At 36.6% G+C, this 18,030-nt stretch overlaps 1 protein-coding gene across 1 annotated transcript in view; it reads left to right on the top strand.

Moving 5' to 3' along the window:
* The window catches only part of TBC1D15 (TBC1 domain family member 15), an 82,439-nt gene that overhangs the window by 61,698 nt on the left and 2,711 nt on the right, over positions 1-18,030 (top strand). The window contains exons 12-15 of the mRNA XM_036759611.1: positions 8,913-9,013; positions 12,558-12,657; positions 13,136-13,233; positions 16,151-16,267. Of these exons, the coding sequence (XP_036615506.1) occupies positions 8,913-9,013; positions 12,558-12,657; positions 13,136-13,233; positions 16,151-16,267 (416 nt within the window). The remainder of the gene's footprint in view (positions 1-8,912; positions 9,014-12,557; positions 12,658-13,135; positions 13,234-16,150; positions 16,268-18,030) is intronic.

Raw genomic sequence — 18,030 nt, 5'->3', positions numbered from 1 at the left:
AAAGACAAACATGGAAAGGTCTTGCTACGAGGAGCTTAGAATTTTCTTTTCATTTTTTGTTATTCCTCCAAGTCCAAATTTGATATTGAGGTAGGTAGCATGATGTATCGAAAAACTCAGAGAATTGTTCTAGATCCAGTTCTGTTAACTGTCTAATCATGTAATGTGGATAGGGTAGTTATGCTTTCTATTTCTTCATCTGTGAACTGAAGGTATTGGACCAAATGTAAGGTCTTCCTAATCTGTTCTCTCCACCTCTACCTCTTCTAAGGTCTGTTTTCCTTTAAGGATCAATTCATGTGCCACTTCTATGGTAAAACTTTTCCTATCCTCCTGAGTTGTTAGTGTTCTTTACCTTATCAAATAATCATTAACATACTTATCTGTTTATATGTTGGATCACCCCATTATCATGGGGGATCTTGTTGGTCATTTGTTTTCAAAGGGGATCGTTGACATCATGAGAATACTTCCTAGAAAGAAGTAAATTTATAATCTCTAGAGTAAAATACAAAGTGCTTTGTACTTAATAAATGCTTGTAATTGGATTCCTGACAGTGATGTAGTCAGGGAATTGAAAATAAGGTAGGAAGTAGAATGAATCTTTAAAATAATCTTCCAACTTTTGGACCCTTATCTGCTACTAAACAGGTACCATTCCAACCAAGAAAGCAAGACTCAGGGGCCAAGCAACCAAAGTGTGATCTGCCTCCCAAATCCTCCATTCATGCATTTGATAATGCTGTACCAATTTGGTTATGCTACTCTGCTCCATCAAGTAACACAAGAGAAATCATTGTTTTCTCTGGTTTCTCTATTCAGCCAGCACCTCAATTGAAAGAGTCATTGCATATCAAGTTAATATGAAGACCAGATAAACATTTTAGGTGATACTAATGGCCTCATCAGAAAAAAAAAAAGTTCTTTTAGTTTGCCTTGGATTGGTTGGGATAAAGATTGTAGCTGTTTTTAGTATCTGAATAGTTGTCACTTGGAAAAGGGATTTGAATTGTTCTTCTACTCCTCAGAGAAAAAAAGTAGGACCAGTTGATTAAAGTTACAGAGAAGCAGGCTTCCTGTAAATTAAGGAAAATTTCTGATACTTATGAGTTGTCCAGAAATGCACTGAGCTACCTTGGGAGCCAATGAGTTCTTTATTTATAGAGGTCCTCAGTCAGAAGTTAAACGTAGCTTCCTCCTAGGAATTTATAAACGAATTCATCCTTAGGGTGATGTGAGGAGATTGTGGATGAGGTACCAAGAAGGAGCATAAGTGCTACAAGTCAGGCAGTACTCTCAGGCATGCAAGTGTGTGACTCCCTATTCCCACAGGCATACAAATGAACAGTGGCTCAGGCATACAGTATGATGTGTACCCATATCCAGACCCCAGGCCTCTGAGTCTCTGCCTTATATCTGATTGTTGTTGATGAGCAGATTCACAGGGACTGTGTGGGAGAAAGACTTTAGGGGCAGTCAGTCAGTTTGAACTTCAGTCCCTCTCCCTCTCTCTTGCCCCACTCCCAATGATTATGGTCATTTTAATTAGGAAAGTTTGCGAACCTTGTGTACATGGATTGGCTTATGTTTGCTAGGCTGATCATAATTAGAAGAGCTTTTCATTGCTTGTGCAAATCAAGTTAACTTAATCAATATTGGGTACATAGGTATATAGGTAAGTCATATAGGTACCCTTCTCAGTATATAGGTAAGTCATTCAGTGGTAAAAGAGTCATTTCTATCAGCTGGACAGGATTAGATAGATGTTCCTGTTATGTAATTCCATGATTCTCCCTTTTCATCTCATCTTTGTTTCATGTTCTTATCCATCATCCAAATCAGACTATATATATTCAAGGTAGTATTTTCTTCAGTGGTCTTTTGGACCTCCTTTTCCATTTGGCTAATTTGGCCTTTCAAGGCATTCTTCTTCTCATTGGCTTTTTGGAGCTCTTTTGCCATTTGAGTTAGTCTATTTTTTAAGGTGTTGTTTTCTTCAGTATTTTTTTGGGTCTCCTTTAGCAAGTCATTGACTTGTTTTTCATGGTTTTCTTGCATCACTCTCATTTCTCTTCCCAGTTTTTCCTCTACTTCTCTAACTTGCTTTTCCAAATCCTTTTTGAGTTCTTCCATGGCCTGAGACCAGTTTCATGTTTTTCTTGGAGGCTTTTGATGTAGGCTCTTTGACTTTGTTGACTTCTTCTGGCTGTATGTTTTGGTCTTCTTTGTCACCAAAGAAAGATTCCAAAGTCTGAGTCTGAATCTGAGTCTGTTTTTGCTGCCTGGCCATGTTCCCAGCCAACTACTTGACCCTTGAGTTTTTCTTTGGGGTGTGACTGCTTGTAGAGTAGAGAATACTTTATCCCAAGCTTGAGGGGCTGTGCTGTTGTTTTCAGAGCTATTTCTACACATCAAGCTCTGCCACACCAGCGCTCCTCCTCTCCCAAGAACTGCCAGCCTGGACTGTGACTCAGATCTTAAGTAGGCTCTGCACTCCTGCTCTGATGCACCACTTAATTCCTCCCACCAGGTGAGCCTGGGGCCAGAAGCACCTGCAGCTGTAGTTCTGTAGCTGCACCACCTCCACTGCCCCTGGGGCAGTGGCTGAAACTCAAACTCCTTTTACTCTGTCCCCGCAGTTTTTTCCCACTAAGCTTCTCTGTTGTCTTTGGTGTTTGTGGGTTGAGAAGTCTGGTAACTGCCACAGCTCACTGATTCAGGGCGCTAGGGCCTGTTCCTCCCGGCTTCTGGTCTGGTTGGTCCAGGCGCAGCCCACGCTATGCTCTGCTCCCTTCCGCTCCCAATTCTGTGCGATAGACCTTACCCAGTGACCATCCAGGCTGTCCTGGGCTGGGGCCCTGCTTTCCTCTGCTATTTTGTGGGTTCTGCAGTTCTAGGATTTGTTCAGAGCCATTTTTCATAGGTTTTTGGAGGGTCCTTGGGGGAGAGCTTTAGGCAAGTCCCTGCTTTCCAGCCACCATCGTGGCTCTGTCAAACTATACATATACACACACACACACACACACACACACACACACACACACACACACATATATCAAAAATCTGGTGTCAGTAATATTACAGGTCAGAGCAGGAATACAACCTACTGCTAAATCCACCGTTGTCGGGAAATTCACCTAAGTTATATCCTCCTGGCTAATAAAATATTTATAAGAAATCTGGGAGCACATAGGAGTAATAAATCATATCCTTTGTTCTGACAATTCCTAATAGAATTATAAAGCTATTAATGGTATTGTCAGTGACAGTAGTAATAATAGCTCTGCCCTTTGTATTTGGGAATAAACTCTTTACAAGGCTAAGCACTTGTGCTGGTCTACATCCTCTGTCGCTTTTATTTCAAACTTTTCATAGTTTGTGACAAGCCCTAAGATCAACTAGAACCATTCTGAGAGTTTAGGGATCTGGATTTAGTTGTCCCTGGAACATAGCTCATGGTACTGTGGTGCAGAGAGTACTCAGTCACCTGACACTTCATTTTTTGGTCCCAAGACAATTAAGATGTGTCCTTGGGCACCCCCACTAATAGGGTTATAACATAGGATCTTAGAGATCACCTAGTCCCTTCTCATTTCAGAAATGAGGAAATTGAAGCTTAGAAGAGTTAAATGACTTGCTCAAGGTCACAGAAGTGGAAGAACTAGATGAAACTCAGGTGTTCAAGCTCCAAATTCAGTATTTCTGTGTTCGACCGTGGCCTGCCCCTGTGGTCAACTTATTGCAGTTGAGCTGTTAATTTTCACTTACCTTTTAGCTTAGGTCCTGGAAATATGGAGAAAACCAAGTTATTAAAATGAGATGGAGAAACCAAGTTATTAAAATGAGAAGGAGGGTTGATTATCACTATTAGCATTAATAACTAATGATTTTGTTGTGTTTTTTCTTTACCTATCCCAGACACAAAGGAATTAGAGTGAATGATAAACTTCAAATCTTTGGAACTCTCAAAGTGAGAAATAATTTCTTGAACAATTAGAGAATAGAACTTACAATTTTTAATGGTTAGAAGGGAACTTGGACCTTCTTGTCAGACTCCCTCTTTTACAGTTGATGAACCTAAATCTTATTGAGGATATGATTTAGCCAAGGTCAAGAATCTATTTATCAAACCCAATTGAGACCATAACTTCACCCTTCTAAGAATTTATTCAATATTAATAAAAATGCAAAAATTGAACAATAATATAAAAAAGTGCTATATCTTGAGTGAAATGACCCAGTATGACTTTTTTTTTCCCTGTTAGTAAAAATCCCTGATCACCAATTCTATTTAATATTATTTAAGTCTGATCGCAGGAACATAAGGGAATTCAAAGTTAAAAAAAAAAGAAATTAAAAAGGAAGATGAAGGCATTGCTAATTCTAAGACTAGGCTTTTTTTTTTTTTTTTTGAGAACTAGTGACTTTATTTTGTGTTGACAAATCTGTCTGAAGTGCCTCCCAGTTATGCTTTTATAGCGAATGTGGGAATTGTGACAGGATCATGAGTAGCCTCAACCAGCAGGAGGAGAAGAAGATGAGGTAGGATGAGAATTTGGAGAAAGCACATGTAAATTCAGCCAGTAATAGAGAAATTGGATTAGAAATCGTGTTGCTTATGCTTCCTGGATTATATATAGAGGGAAGATAAAGAAGGATGAAGACAAATTTCTTGAGAGAAAAAAAGATTTTTTTAAAAAGGATTACATAATTTTGTATGCTTTAACTTTTATGTCTGCTATTTTGCTGTTCCTCTTATATTCAGTGAAAATTAGCTTTTCGGAAAGGTGATTTGTATGATAAAAAGCAGTTGCTTTTTTAAAAAGATTAGTGAGTACAATTATATGATTACTTTAGAAGTTCCAAAAATAATTGGGTAGATTATTGATGGAATGGAGTACCCGTTGTTTGTTTACCCAATAAATAAGGCTACTTTTTGCTCTTTTCCTGAAAATTGGAGAGAGAGAGAGAGAGAGAGAGAGAGAGAAGGATTGAGTGTGTGTGTGTGTGTCCGTGTGTGTAAATGTTTAAAATGTTCTTGTGTGTGTATAAATATGTTTAAAGTGTTCTAGTGTGACCATGGACAAGTGACTCAAACTCTTTGTACTCTAGACAAATCCCTAGGACTATAAATTGCACAGAAGGTACAAACCTTCATTAGTGGAGGGAGTTTCCTCATCCAGGGGTTCCTGATACCAATGAAATAAAAGGTTCAGTTCTTAACCCTCTAGTAAGTATCTGACCAAAATATTTACCAATAGATTATTTTATAGTTTTTAGGTAAATTTAACCCATTGTATGGACCTGTGTGGTAACCTAACTCTGCTTGATATTCTAATTAATCAGTAAGCATTTATTAAAGCACCTTCTAAATGCAGTGCTAGAAAGACAAAAGTGAAAGACCCTGCCCTCAAGAAACTTATTTTTGATCAAGGGATATAACATGCACATATATAAATAAATAAATACAAAATAGAAGATAACTTCATGGAGCATGACTGTAGTCATTGTAGGAAATAAATAAAGATTTCTTGTAGGAGTTAGTATTTGAACAAAGCCTTGAAGTAAACTAGGAGAGAGAGTGCATTCCAAGTGTGAGGGATAGGGAGATGAAGGTATTGAGTATTATTAGAGGAACAACAAAAAGGCCCAGATGGCTGGACCACAGAGTTCATGAATGGGAGCAATTTATAATAGGCCCGATAGGTATTGCTTAGAGCTAAGATGTAAAGGGTTTTAAATGCTAAATAGTGTGTGGGACAGAAGACCACTGCCTCAAGTAAAAAAAAAAAAGCAGATGTCTTGGTTTCTCAAGGTAAAAAAAAACCAGAAGCTTTATTTGGTCAAGTCTTGAGAATTGGGCATCTCTCACTACCAGGGTGGAGATAGCATTGAAGAGAGGCAAGGAGGGGGGGTGGGTAAGCAAGCAGGGAGATATATACCCTTGTACAAACAATTCTAAGAAATCCCACCCCAGAGGCTGGACTCCTGTCCCCATTTGTGAAGACAAGTGGCTTCACAATCTAACCAGGAATAAGTTTTTACCCAATACAAGCACAGAAACTACAGAATTACCTTATAGGGAAACTTTAATGCTAAGATGGCCATTTGTAAGTAGGCTAGGGGAGGGGGAGAGGGGAATATCACCTGGTTTCCCCGAAATCATATGATCTACAGGAAAACGAAACTTAGGCCTGGTGAGGTTCACATCCTAACTAAATTTGTACTATCTCTATCTGAATATTGCCTTGCATGAGTTATTCATAGGGAAGCTTTCACAATCTTGTATTCCATTCACAGCTGAGGTGACATCTATAAATCTAAAGAAGAAGGGGGAGAAAGACATTCCTAAAGGCTAAATAATCAGATTCCCACAGACTCAAATTTATCCCATTTCCCTTTTCTCTAAATATTGATTCTCAAACATTTTAGACATAAATACATATATACATATTCCCTGTGAAGTCTTCATACTTTATTCTCTCACTACCTCACACAATAGGATTTTGTATATGACTCTGTAGGTAATAAGGAACTACTGGAGCTTATTGATTGTCAAATCTATGCTTTAAGAATACTATTTTGGCAGCCTTGTGAAGGATGTATTGGAGAGGGGCAGCAGGGAGAATAAGTTAGAAGGCTGTTGCAGTAGGCTAAGTGAGAGGTGATGAAGTCAAGAACTAGAATGGTAGGCATTTGAATAGAGAAAAGGGGTTGGATGAGAAAACTCTTGTGGTGGTGGAATCTGCAGGATTTGGTAGTTGATTGGGTATGTAGGAGTTGAAGGTGATTCTAAGGTTTTGAACCTACATGATTGGAAGAATCTTGGTATGCATCGGAAAAACAGAACATTTGCATCCACAGTTGCCTACATTCTACTTGGATGTCCCGTTGTCATTAAAAATAGGGTGTTCTCTTTCCCCCCAAATCTGTTCTACTTTCTTTCTTCATTGTTTCTGTCTCTGGTTCCATTGTTTACTCAGTCTCCTGTATTTGGAGTATTGGGGTTATCTTTGATTCTTCTTTCTCCCTACTCCCCAACTAATCAATTTCCAGGTCTTGTTGATTCCATGTAACATTTCTTGAATATTTACCTTTTTCTTTATCATCCATGGCCCTAGTATAACCTTTTTTTCAATCCCTAAGACTTGTTTTATTATTCTCCTTACCTTTTCATAGATCTTCCTGCCTTTACTACCACTCCCCACCTCTTCCACCTTCCATCTGTCCATACCGTTGGAAGAATAGTCTTTCTTATGAGAGGCAGCATGGTATAGTTGATAGAGTGCCAGCCTTGGAGTCATGAAGACCATGATTCATTCATGTCCTGCTTTTGTCACAGACTGACTGTGTGATCCTAGACAAGCTATTTAACTTTTCAACATTCCAAGCAACTCTTGAGACTAAGTTATAGCATAGGCACAGATATGAAATGAGAGAAAAAACATCCTTATTATAATTTCTCCACATCCTCAGGTCTTTCCATGCCTTTCCTTCCTCAAAATGCAAATATTTTAAAATTAGCCTGAGGGGGTGTGGTGCATAGCTAGGTGGCACAAGAGATAAAACACCAGCCCTGGAGTCAGGAAAACTCATCTCCCTGAGTTCAAATCTGGCCTCAGAAGGTGCTCACTAGCAATGTGACCCTGGGCAAGTCATTTAATCCATTTTGCATCAGTTTCCTTATCAATAAAAATTTTCTGGAGAAGGAAATGGTAAAGCACTCCAATATCTTTGCCAGGAAAACTCCAAATGAGGTCATGAAGAGTTGGATATTGACATGACTTAACAACAAGAATAAATAACAAAACATTTGGGAGAATTCTTTATAAAATCACAGTATGACAAACTATCATTTCCTGTGGGCTGAGCACTAAGCTAGAATCTAGAGAAGATACAGTATTTAGATAAGATGGTCCCTGTCCCCAGGGATCATGTGGTCTCTCAAAGGAATGAGATGCTAATATAGAAAGCTATTATTATAGTATTTTCATAAACATTTTTCAGTATACTACTTGTTTTTAAAAATCTCTCATCAGTGTAGAGAAATGATTTTTATAGTTCTCCTTGATAATGTGAGTGCATGCGTGTAAGTGCTTGTATGTAGGCAGTTAGAGCACTAACATTTTGCAAGTCATGAGAGAAAGATAATTTGTTCTCTTCTTTAAGTTGCTTATAGATCTTTTCTTGATAATTTGGAGAATTTTCTTGTAATACTGTTGACTGCATAGACTAGAAGTATATAACTTTTTAGAAATTTACTAAGATACTACCTTTTTTTGGTTACCTAAGAAAGCTATAGGTGATAAAATGTGTATCCGTATGGTTTTCTGAAGTGTTGACTGAAGCTACCTTTAAATTCAGCTATTTGAGAAAGTATTAAGTCAATTGTCATATTTGGGATAACATTTTAAATGACTATATGTGATTTAATGGAATTTTCAAGCAGTTTTCTTATTTTTTTTTTGTTTGTGTTTGTCATTTAATCATTGTTGAGATTTCCTGGTGTGGAAATGTCTTCACACACTATAGATGAGTAAGGCGTCTGTAACATAGTCTTCTAGAGTTGCCTGAGACAGAGAGCTTTAAGAACTTACTGATGGTCGTGCGGTTAGTGTGTGTTAGAGGCAGTCCTTGAACCCAATTTTTCCTGATTCTAAGGTTCTATTCACTATGCTATGCTGTTTCTCTGCCTCTTTTACATACTAGCTGTTTAATCAATTTTCATTGAAATAATGCATGACATTCATATGTGTCTTTAAGAGCATGCAAAGGTATTAACATTTTTCCATTTTTTTTTTTTTTTTACATTTTGCCACTGTTAAAGTATATTCGTATTTACTAATATTAAAATTTGGGAACATGTTAACTTAAGTTTGTAACTTGTTCTTCTTCCCCTTTTTTTCTTGCAGGATATGTCCAAGGAATGAGTGACTTGCTTTCTCCTCTTTTGTATGTGATGGAGAATGAGGTGGATGCTTTTTGGTGCTTTGTGTCTTACATGGATCAAATGGTAAGAAAAAGATTTTCTTTACTTTTGGATCTACAAATGTAGCTTTAATGATAACATTTTCCATATGTAGGTCTCTTTAATTTGTGACTTTAGATAACTTGAGGAAATATTTATATAAATTTTTTCCCAGTAGGGTTTTTTTTTTCCCTTTAGTGGTCCCTCAAGACTTGGGAATGTTGACATTATTTTCTCTAATAGAAAAAAGGGTATTTTTAACAATGGAAATAGCAGAAAGATCAGAATTTAATATAAGAAACCATTCACATCTGCAGAAGAGTCATGTGCCTTTCTAGGATATTGATCAAATAAATGAATTTTTTCCATGTAGAATAGTTGATCTTGATCTTTTTACTGTTTAAGACACGGCTTAATCATACATTGAGTAATAGCCCTACTACTCCTGAACATGGTGTGACTGGCCTTTGTCATTATGATAATTCTTCAACCTTTCTAATTTTTTCCTCTTGCATTTTACTTGTTTAACCACACCCCTTTCTTTATAATGCATTGATATTTTCTCAGAAATGTGTAATTATTAACATGTATAGGATATTATGCTTGTCTTCAACTAAAAACCATTTGAAACATTCTAAGTACCCAGAATTATGTAATCAGAGCATTAACAAGGCAACAGAGAGTCATCTAAAAATAGTGGATTCTCAGAGAAAAGATGAAAGCTTAATAATGCAGATAAGTAACAAGAGATATTGACAGAATTGGAAATCTAGTAACTTGACTAAAGAGGAAGAAGAGGATGCTTAGGGGGGAGGTGTTTGAAAAGGAAGACATTGTATGGAGAAGAGTAAGAAGTGAGAAGCCAGGGATATATGTATTCTTGCTTCCATGCTTTTCTTCTTGTTGCCTGTATTTGATGAACTAGAAGCACTCTTAGGGAGGTTTCCACTATTTTCTCAATACAACCCTCAAATTTTCTTTTCTTTTCACTTTTTAATAATATTTTATTTTTTTCCCCAGTTACATGTAAAGACAATTTTTAACATTCATTTTTTAAGATTTCGGGTTCCAAATTTTCTCCCTCCCTCCATAAGACAGTAAGCAATTTTCTCTAAGTCATACATGTTTAATCATGCAAAACATGTTACTGTATTAGTCATGTTGTAACAGAAGACACAGACTGAAAGGAAAAGAAACCCACAAAAAATGCAGAAAGTGAAAAATAATATGCCTTTTCTGCGTTTAAGACTCCATCAGTTCTCTCTTTGGAGGTGGATAGCATTTTTCATCATGAATCCTTTGGAATTGTCTTGGATCATTGTATTGCTGTCAATAGCTAAGTCATTCACAATCAATCATTGTATAGTATTGCTGTTACTCTGTTCAATGGTATCCTGGTTTTGCTTACTTCACTTTGCAGTGGTTCATATAAGTCTTCCCAGGTTTTTCGTAAACCATCCTGCTTGTCATTACTTATAGCACTATGACATTCTGTCACAGTCACATACCACAGCTTGTTCAGCCATTCTCCTATTGATGGGCATCCCCTCAATTTCCAATTCTTTGGAACCACAAAAAGAGCTACTATAAATATTTTTGTGCAAATAGGTCCTTGCCTCTTTTTTTGATCTCTCTGACAAACCTCAAATTTTCATCATGTTTCATATATTATGGCTTGGGTGCACATGAAAATAGCCTACTGAACTATTTTTTAAAAATCATTTTGAGATAAGAAATATTTACCTGCAGCCTAGAGCAAGCAATAACATTTCCCACCTTTTTCACTCTACTGCTATCCTTTATAGTTTTTCTTAGTTTGTCTCCTTTCCATTTTTCCTGTTTCTCTGCTTCCTTTCTTTCTCTCATCCAGCTCTTCTTGTCTGCTGATTTATCTGGTCTCCACTTCTCAAATAAACATAGCCCACAATTTATTAAACTTTTAAAATGCTATTTTACTATTAAACTTGGGTACATTTAAATTTTGTTTCTCCTGGGCAAGAAATAGTATGCTTTTGAATTATTTGAAGGCTGGTATTGTTTGCTTTAAAAACAATTTTTTTTATTTGTTAATCAATACTGAATAAAATGAGCACTTTCTTATATATAATAGAGAAAAAGAGGCTTGTACATCTGTAAATCACCGTGTACAGCTTGTGCTTCTTTTAAAATCCAAAAAATTCCCCATGTAACTTTCAAAGCTTTTCTGCTTCTGTGATTCTTTTTGGCCTTCCTTCTGTGTGTTTTAAAAAAGTGCTTCAATGACCCTCTTTTCTTTCTTTTTTTTTCTTTTAAGCAACCATATCTATCACTACCCTGCCCTTCTTTTCTCTCTCTTCCTCCTAATTTTCCCATTGGAAAAAAAAAAAGGAAAGAAAAGTCCTTGTAACAAATGTGCATAGTTAAGCAAAAACAAAAAAAAAAAAAACAAAAAAAAAAACAAACAACCAAAAACAAACAAAAAAGACCCCAAATACCCATATTGCCTAGGTCCAAAAATGTATGTCTCGTTCTGCTCCTTGAGTCTTTCATGTGTTGTTTTATTATTGGTTCTCTGGCATCCTGATTTGGCATTGTATTGATATTTACGGTACAAATTGATCTCCAGGGCCTAGTTTCACTTCACTCAGTATCAGTTTATGCAAATTTTCCCAGGTTTCTTTGAAACCTTTCCTTTTGTCTGAATTCCTTTCTAGGATGTCTGAATTAGTGCATAGCTCCACCATCAGAGCATCAGTGTGCCTGTTTTCCCATAGTCCTTCCAACAATTGACATTTTTCATCTTTTGTCATTTTTGCCAGTATGATGTATATGTGAGGTATAATCTTAGAGGTGTTTTAATTTGTATTTCTTGTATTATTAGTGATTTGGAGCTTTTTTTCATATGATGTTGCTAGCTTTCATTTCTTCTTTTGAAAAATAACTGTTTATATTCTTTGACTATTTGTATTTTGGAGAATGGGCTTATCTTGTTCTTACTGATCCCATGGTGGCTTGTAATGATTACCTGTTTTCTAAATGCTAACATATAGTGAACCTTAATTCTACTATTATATATATCAGTTTTATATGATGGAAGCTTATTATAATAGTTTCCAATGGATCAAAGGAATTGTTAAAATCTAAGGAATGCACCTAAGCAACCAGTCATTTGTATCAATTTAATGAGGAGGAGAAGTACTTAGGAGTTGATTTCATTTTATAATTTGAGATATTTAGAATGAAGGGAAATAATTTGTCAACTATTTGTTTTCCTTAATGTTCCTGTGTTTAGTTGCATGACACTTTCACACTAAATTTCTTGTTCTAGATGGAAAGTATATGAATTATTCACTTCAGAGATGATGTCTCTGCATTTTGTTTTAGAAAAGAGTAAAAGAAGAAAAATTTGCCTTGCCAAGACAACGAAACCAAATTTTTTTCCATCTTTGTAGGCTTTATTTTAGAATTAAATGTTTATCCCAGATATTAACAGAACAATGATAAGTTCATGATTGAATTTATAAATGACACTTTTGTAATATGTGATTATCTGGATGGTATAAAGTATTTCTATCCTCCGTGGAGCCATAATCATTCTTTCCTTTTAAAGCACCAGAATTTTGAAGAACAGATGCAAGGCATGAAGACCCAGTTAATTCAGCTAAGTACCTTACTTCGCTTGCTGGATAGTGGATTTTGCAGTTACTTAGGTATGATATGTGAATCAAAACTAATTTCTAATTTTAGTTGGTTGTTTACAAAAAAAAATATAAGGAGCTCTTAAGAAAAACAGCATGCTTATAACAATTTTACAGATATCTTTGGAAAATGATTGAAACAGAATCATCTTTTTATAATTGTACTCTAGAAAAAACACAGTGATTCACTGAATGAAATGCATTTATATATGTATGTATGTGTATACATAGATGTATGTATTCACACACAGGCACATTAATATTTATGTACATGGATATGCAACTGATTTTTTTCCCTTTTACAGTTTAACCTGTGAGTTTTCATTATTTGATAATTACTAATACATGTTCAAACACGCTTCTCTTTTAATGGCCTGGACTAAATATGTCATCAGTTTCATAGATAGCTCTATAATGTGTTACAGTATCACACATGCTACAACAGCATGCTTTTTGCTTTTAAAATACCTGTTCTTTCCTTTCTTTTTAGAATCTCAAGACTCAGGATACCTTTATTTTTGTTTCCGTTGGCTTCTCATTAGATTCAAAAGGGAATTTAGCTTTCTAGATATTCTTCGATTATGGGAGGTAACAAACTGTATTTTATCTTTACTGAATCTTCACTTCTATTATCCAGAGAAATAAACTTTGTTCTGTAGAGTACAACTGGAATTTTGTAGTGTTTTTGAATGTATTAGGGTTTTATATTTGTAATCTTTTCTTCTACATCACTGGTCTGCCCATGGAAGTGTGAAGCTCAGAGTCATCCAAGATGTTTTGGAGTCCCTGGGAGTCTATCAAAATCCACCAGAGACTGGAAGAGGGGAACGTAGTGTCAGGCATACCCTGGAACCATCTCTTCTGACCAGGAGCTGCTAGAGCTATGAACAAGTGCCTTGGGAGGGCTTCATCCCAAGAAGAAGTTTAGACCAGAGTACTTCGTACTCCGGAGTCCTTGGAGGCTCTGAAACAGATGAGCTTGTGGGATAGCTGTGATGCTCTAAGTAAAGGTAGCTGCTTGTTCAGCTGTGCAGAGGAGACACCAAGTGATTAGTATACTGGATTAATGTATATTTTAAAATCCAGAGGATTAAAGTTTTTTACATTCACCTTTTTACACTGAACAAATGGTATAATGTCAGGTTATCTTTAAATACACACCAGAGCAAAAAGAGGCACAGAGGATATCTTCAGCAAAAAGTGGGAAAATTAAGTCCATTGTGAGAGTAGCAAGCCTATCCACTTAATAAACCTCTACTGTGGTGACGATGCCAATTATTGGTACCAGATATTCTTCAAAAGTACTCTTTCCTAGTCATCCTTGTGCCTTACTAGGAGAGAGGACCATGTTCAGACTGAGAAGATTGTTATTGCTTTATGTAGTTATCAGATTGTTCTGTGTTCTAGAATGAATTTTAGAAGTAGAATTGATATATTTTTTAACTGGTGTTATTTTTCATGTTTATCAGTTCTTTTTCATGATTTGTCAACTTTACTTCATTAAAAAAAGATTAAGGCTTATTAAAATACAAAGGAAGCATCACATATTAGAAATAGCTACTAAATCTGCCTTAGCTAACTAGAATATTTTAAGTGAAAATTTTGAGGTTAATTGCATTATAATTAAACTTTAAAATGGAATTTACTTTGAATGTTTCTTGACTCAGCTTAAAAGTAGTGAAGCTAGGAGGGAGCTGATAGCTTGAGCAGATGGCAAGGTTAAAAAGTTGTTTTTTTAATGGTTGGGCAGACTTGAGCATGTTTGTGGGGGACAAAGTACAGTAGAAAGGGTGAGTTTAAAGATGAAAGAGAAGGAATAATTGCTGGGCTGTGCTCCCCAAAATGATGGGAAAGCCTAGGGGCCAGAGTACAAGTTGAGGGGCCAGGCTTAGCAAGGACAGATGTCAGTGATGTGAATAATTTTATTAATACTAGCTAGCATTTATAGAGCACCTACACAGGCATTATGCGGAGTACTTTATGATCATTATCTCATTTAATCCTCACAATAACCCTGGGTGCTGAGGCAAAAGTTGTGAATTTCCCAGGGTCACACAGTAGGTGTCTAAAGTCAAATCTGAACTCAGGCTTTCCTGACTCCAGGCCCAGCACTCTACTACTACCCTCTACAGGGTGTTCTAAAGTCTGGACACATAGACAGAAATACATGTTTTCAAGAAATGAAATGAATGAAATTTTCAATGTTTTATTTAATTGGCATATTAACAAATAACATTTTCAATGTGATTTCCATCATTTGTGATGCAAAGGTTGATGCGCTTTGCAAGATTCACATGAACTCGATGTAGTAACTCCACATTGCCATCAATTTTAGCACATTCGCTCTTTATGGGTTCAATCAAGTGTGTTGCATCTGTAATTTTCATTGAGTACACCTTTAGTATACCCCAGAAAAAGAAGTTGCTGAACAACAGTCTTCGGTGAAACAGTTAATGAGATGTCAATGAGATTTCCTATGTGTCTAGACTTTAGGGACACCCTGTACTGTTCCACCAAGCTGCAGTAGTTATGCATGATTAAAAGAAATACCGTATTTAATTAAAATACATGGTCATTGTATCACTCTGGAAAATAGTTTTTTAAAGGTTATATTATTGAGCTGGACTTAAGAATTGTTTGTCCATATTGCAGTAGAGTCACCACTCAAACATACCCATTAAGGTATGTTTCACCTTTTATCACCACTCCTTCTGAATGTACTCTGGTGTAGATTATTAACTCTTTTTGTAATTTATGCTCTTAGAGAACTGCCTGGGGTACTAAGAGGTTTTGTGACTTGCCCATGATCTCACAGTCATTGTTTGTCCTCAGCCTCAGAGTTGGCACTGTCCACTCATCATGATGCCTCGTGTTTCATTGCATGGGGTAGATATTTAAATTTCTCCTCAGTGTTGGAAGGAAGGTACTGAACTGGACAGACCACTCTACAAGGGTTGGGTGTCTGGTGGTGCAGCCATACTTATATACTCTTTCTCCTCTATAAAGCTGTGATAATGGAACTTATATTCCCAAGGCTTAGCCTGTCCCTTATAGGAGAAATAATTAAAATGAAGAATTTGAGGAGTCAGAAGAAATCTTGTAAAAAGTAGCCTTAAAGCTTTGGCTTGGCCACACCCATAGGTCTTTTGAACTTTTTAGAGAATGTCAGTTTTATAGATGAGGCAAAATAAGTTTGCCAAACTTGGCTGTGTGGCATGATTTGCAGATGTTCTCTATTCAGAATACCTCAGCTTGATATTTTCTGAATTATTCTCATTTAGTTCATTTGCTTGATTACAAAGAGGCCCTTTCTATACTTCCCTACTAGCATATAGGGCTACTGAGTGAGAATTTTTTTGTGTTTGGCATTGTGGTTAATGTAAACGTAAAGCATAGCATTGTCTCTCTAGGAATCAAAATTTTAGAAATCCATCTTAGAAACTTTAGGAATAATTTAATTTTCTATTTAATTTTTAATTTATTTAATTTTCTGTTATTTTTATAGGTAATGTGGACTGAATTACCTTGTCAGAATTTCCATCTCCTAATTTGCTGTGCTATTCTAGAATCTGAAAAGCAGCAAATCATAGAAAAGCATTATGGTTTCAATGAAATACTTAAGGTATGTGATAGTTTATTAATAAGTTCAACACATTCCTGACTTAGTATTTAGTAGATTTTCTTTGTTTCATTTTGGTGACTTTGACATACAGAACATTTTTGCTGTGGAGTATAAATAAATTTCTTGAGTGGCTTCAAGTTATAATATCGTATACCCATTGCTTCAAATTTAGGCCACATTCATTTCCTCAGATATGTCTTATACAAAACATGAATGGAGCTGATAATTATGATCTTGTCATCAGAGAAAGCCTCATTGGTTTCACCAGCAGAAACAGTAGACAGAGTTTTTCTCCATCTCTTCCACCACCTGTTGGAAGAGCCTGGCTTGGATGCCTTTGCTTCTGGTGCTACAAAGAAAGGAAAACATTTCACTTCCATATGCGTGTAACTGTTTACATATACCCTTACCCAGAATTCATTAACAATAGGGATCTAACTGCAAAACTCACAAAATCTTCAACCCTTCCTTCCTTCCTCAAAGCTATAGATGACTGCCAGGTGTGAGTGGTGGTAGGGACGTCAAGAATCTTGTACCCCAAGGAGTTTACAGCTTTGTCCTATGACTGACTTCTCACTTATGATGATTGAATTTTAGCATTGTAAAGGAACTCGGAGGTCACTTATAGATAGATGATCTTGGAGATGCTTCTTGCACCTGTAGAGGTGACTCCTTGCACCTCTGTAATAGAGCAGAGAAGTGGGCAGAGCAGGGAAGCCACTGTGGTTGAGCCCTTGGAGTAGTGGTCTTTCAGGCTTTGCAAGAAGAAGCTGTGTTGCCTACCCTCTTTAACATTGTTGCTGGTTTCTGCCAGGCTTCTTGTCCTCCTTTTTCAAGGAATCTCTCAGTCCCTATGTTCATTTTTGTGGAATTTTATTGATGTCTTCTCCAGCACTCCGGCTTCCTAGTTCAACAGCTGCAACTCCCATGACCTATGCTTTTCATTCTCTCTCAGTCATTCAAGAGAGTGGTAACAGCTGAAACTTTGCTTTTAAGGACTAGCTCTAACCATGTCACTCATTTGCTTGGAAATCTTTCGTGGTTCTTTATTGTCTTGAGGATGATACAGAACGTTCCGGCTTAAACTTTAATATAAGCTTAAAATTGTACTTAAATTTTTGGAGCACCCTGTATAGAATTTCTGCAGCCTGACATTAAGATTCTTTAGAATCTATCTTAAGCCTCATTTCATACTATTCTCTTTTTTCCAATTAACAAGCATTTATTTTCTCTCCTACCCTTACTACCATCGAAAAGAAAAGAAAAAAGGAAAAACCCTTGTGACAAATATTCGTAGTCAAGCAAAATCAAAGCAAGACACCTTGTCTGTGTCTAAAAAGTTTCATCCTGTTCCCCTTCACCTATGCTGTATACCCCACCAAATTAGACCTTTAGATTAACATTTTTTGACATACTCATTCCCCCTTTGTGCTTTTCAAATAAGCTCAACCGAAGTCTTCCTCAGACTCTTAATTCTTCTGCAGTCCTCCCCGCCCCCCTCCCCAATCCTCTGAGGCTTAGCTTAGCTGTCAGCTCCTCCGTGAAATCTTTTATTTGTTATTGTCTTCCACCTCCTCAGTATGTACTTGTAGGTATTTCTCTTTGCATGTTGTATCCCTCCAGTGGAGTGTAGAGCATTGTAATTCCTTGACTGTTGTGGTTTTTGAAGTGGAATTCCTAGAGCCTAAAGGGTTGCCTTGGACAAAAGAGGTGCTTTAATAATGGTTGATATAAAGGAGGCAGGTGAAGGTGACCTATTCTCA

Source organism: Trichosurus vulpecula, chromosome 5 (genome assembly GCF_011100635.1).
Source record: "Trichosurus vulpecula isolate mTriVul1 chromosome 5, mTriVul1.pri, whole genome shotgun sequence".
NCBI classification, from domain to species: Eukaryota; Metazoa; Chordata; class Mammalia; order Diprotodontia; family Phalangeridae; genus Trichosurus; species Trichosurus vulpecula.
Note: the sequence above shows the minus strand (reverse complement) of the source record. Positions and strands in the feature narration are given on the sequence as shown.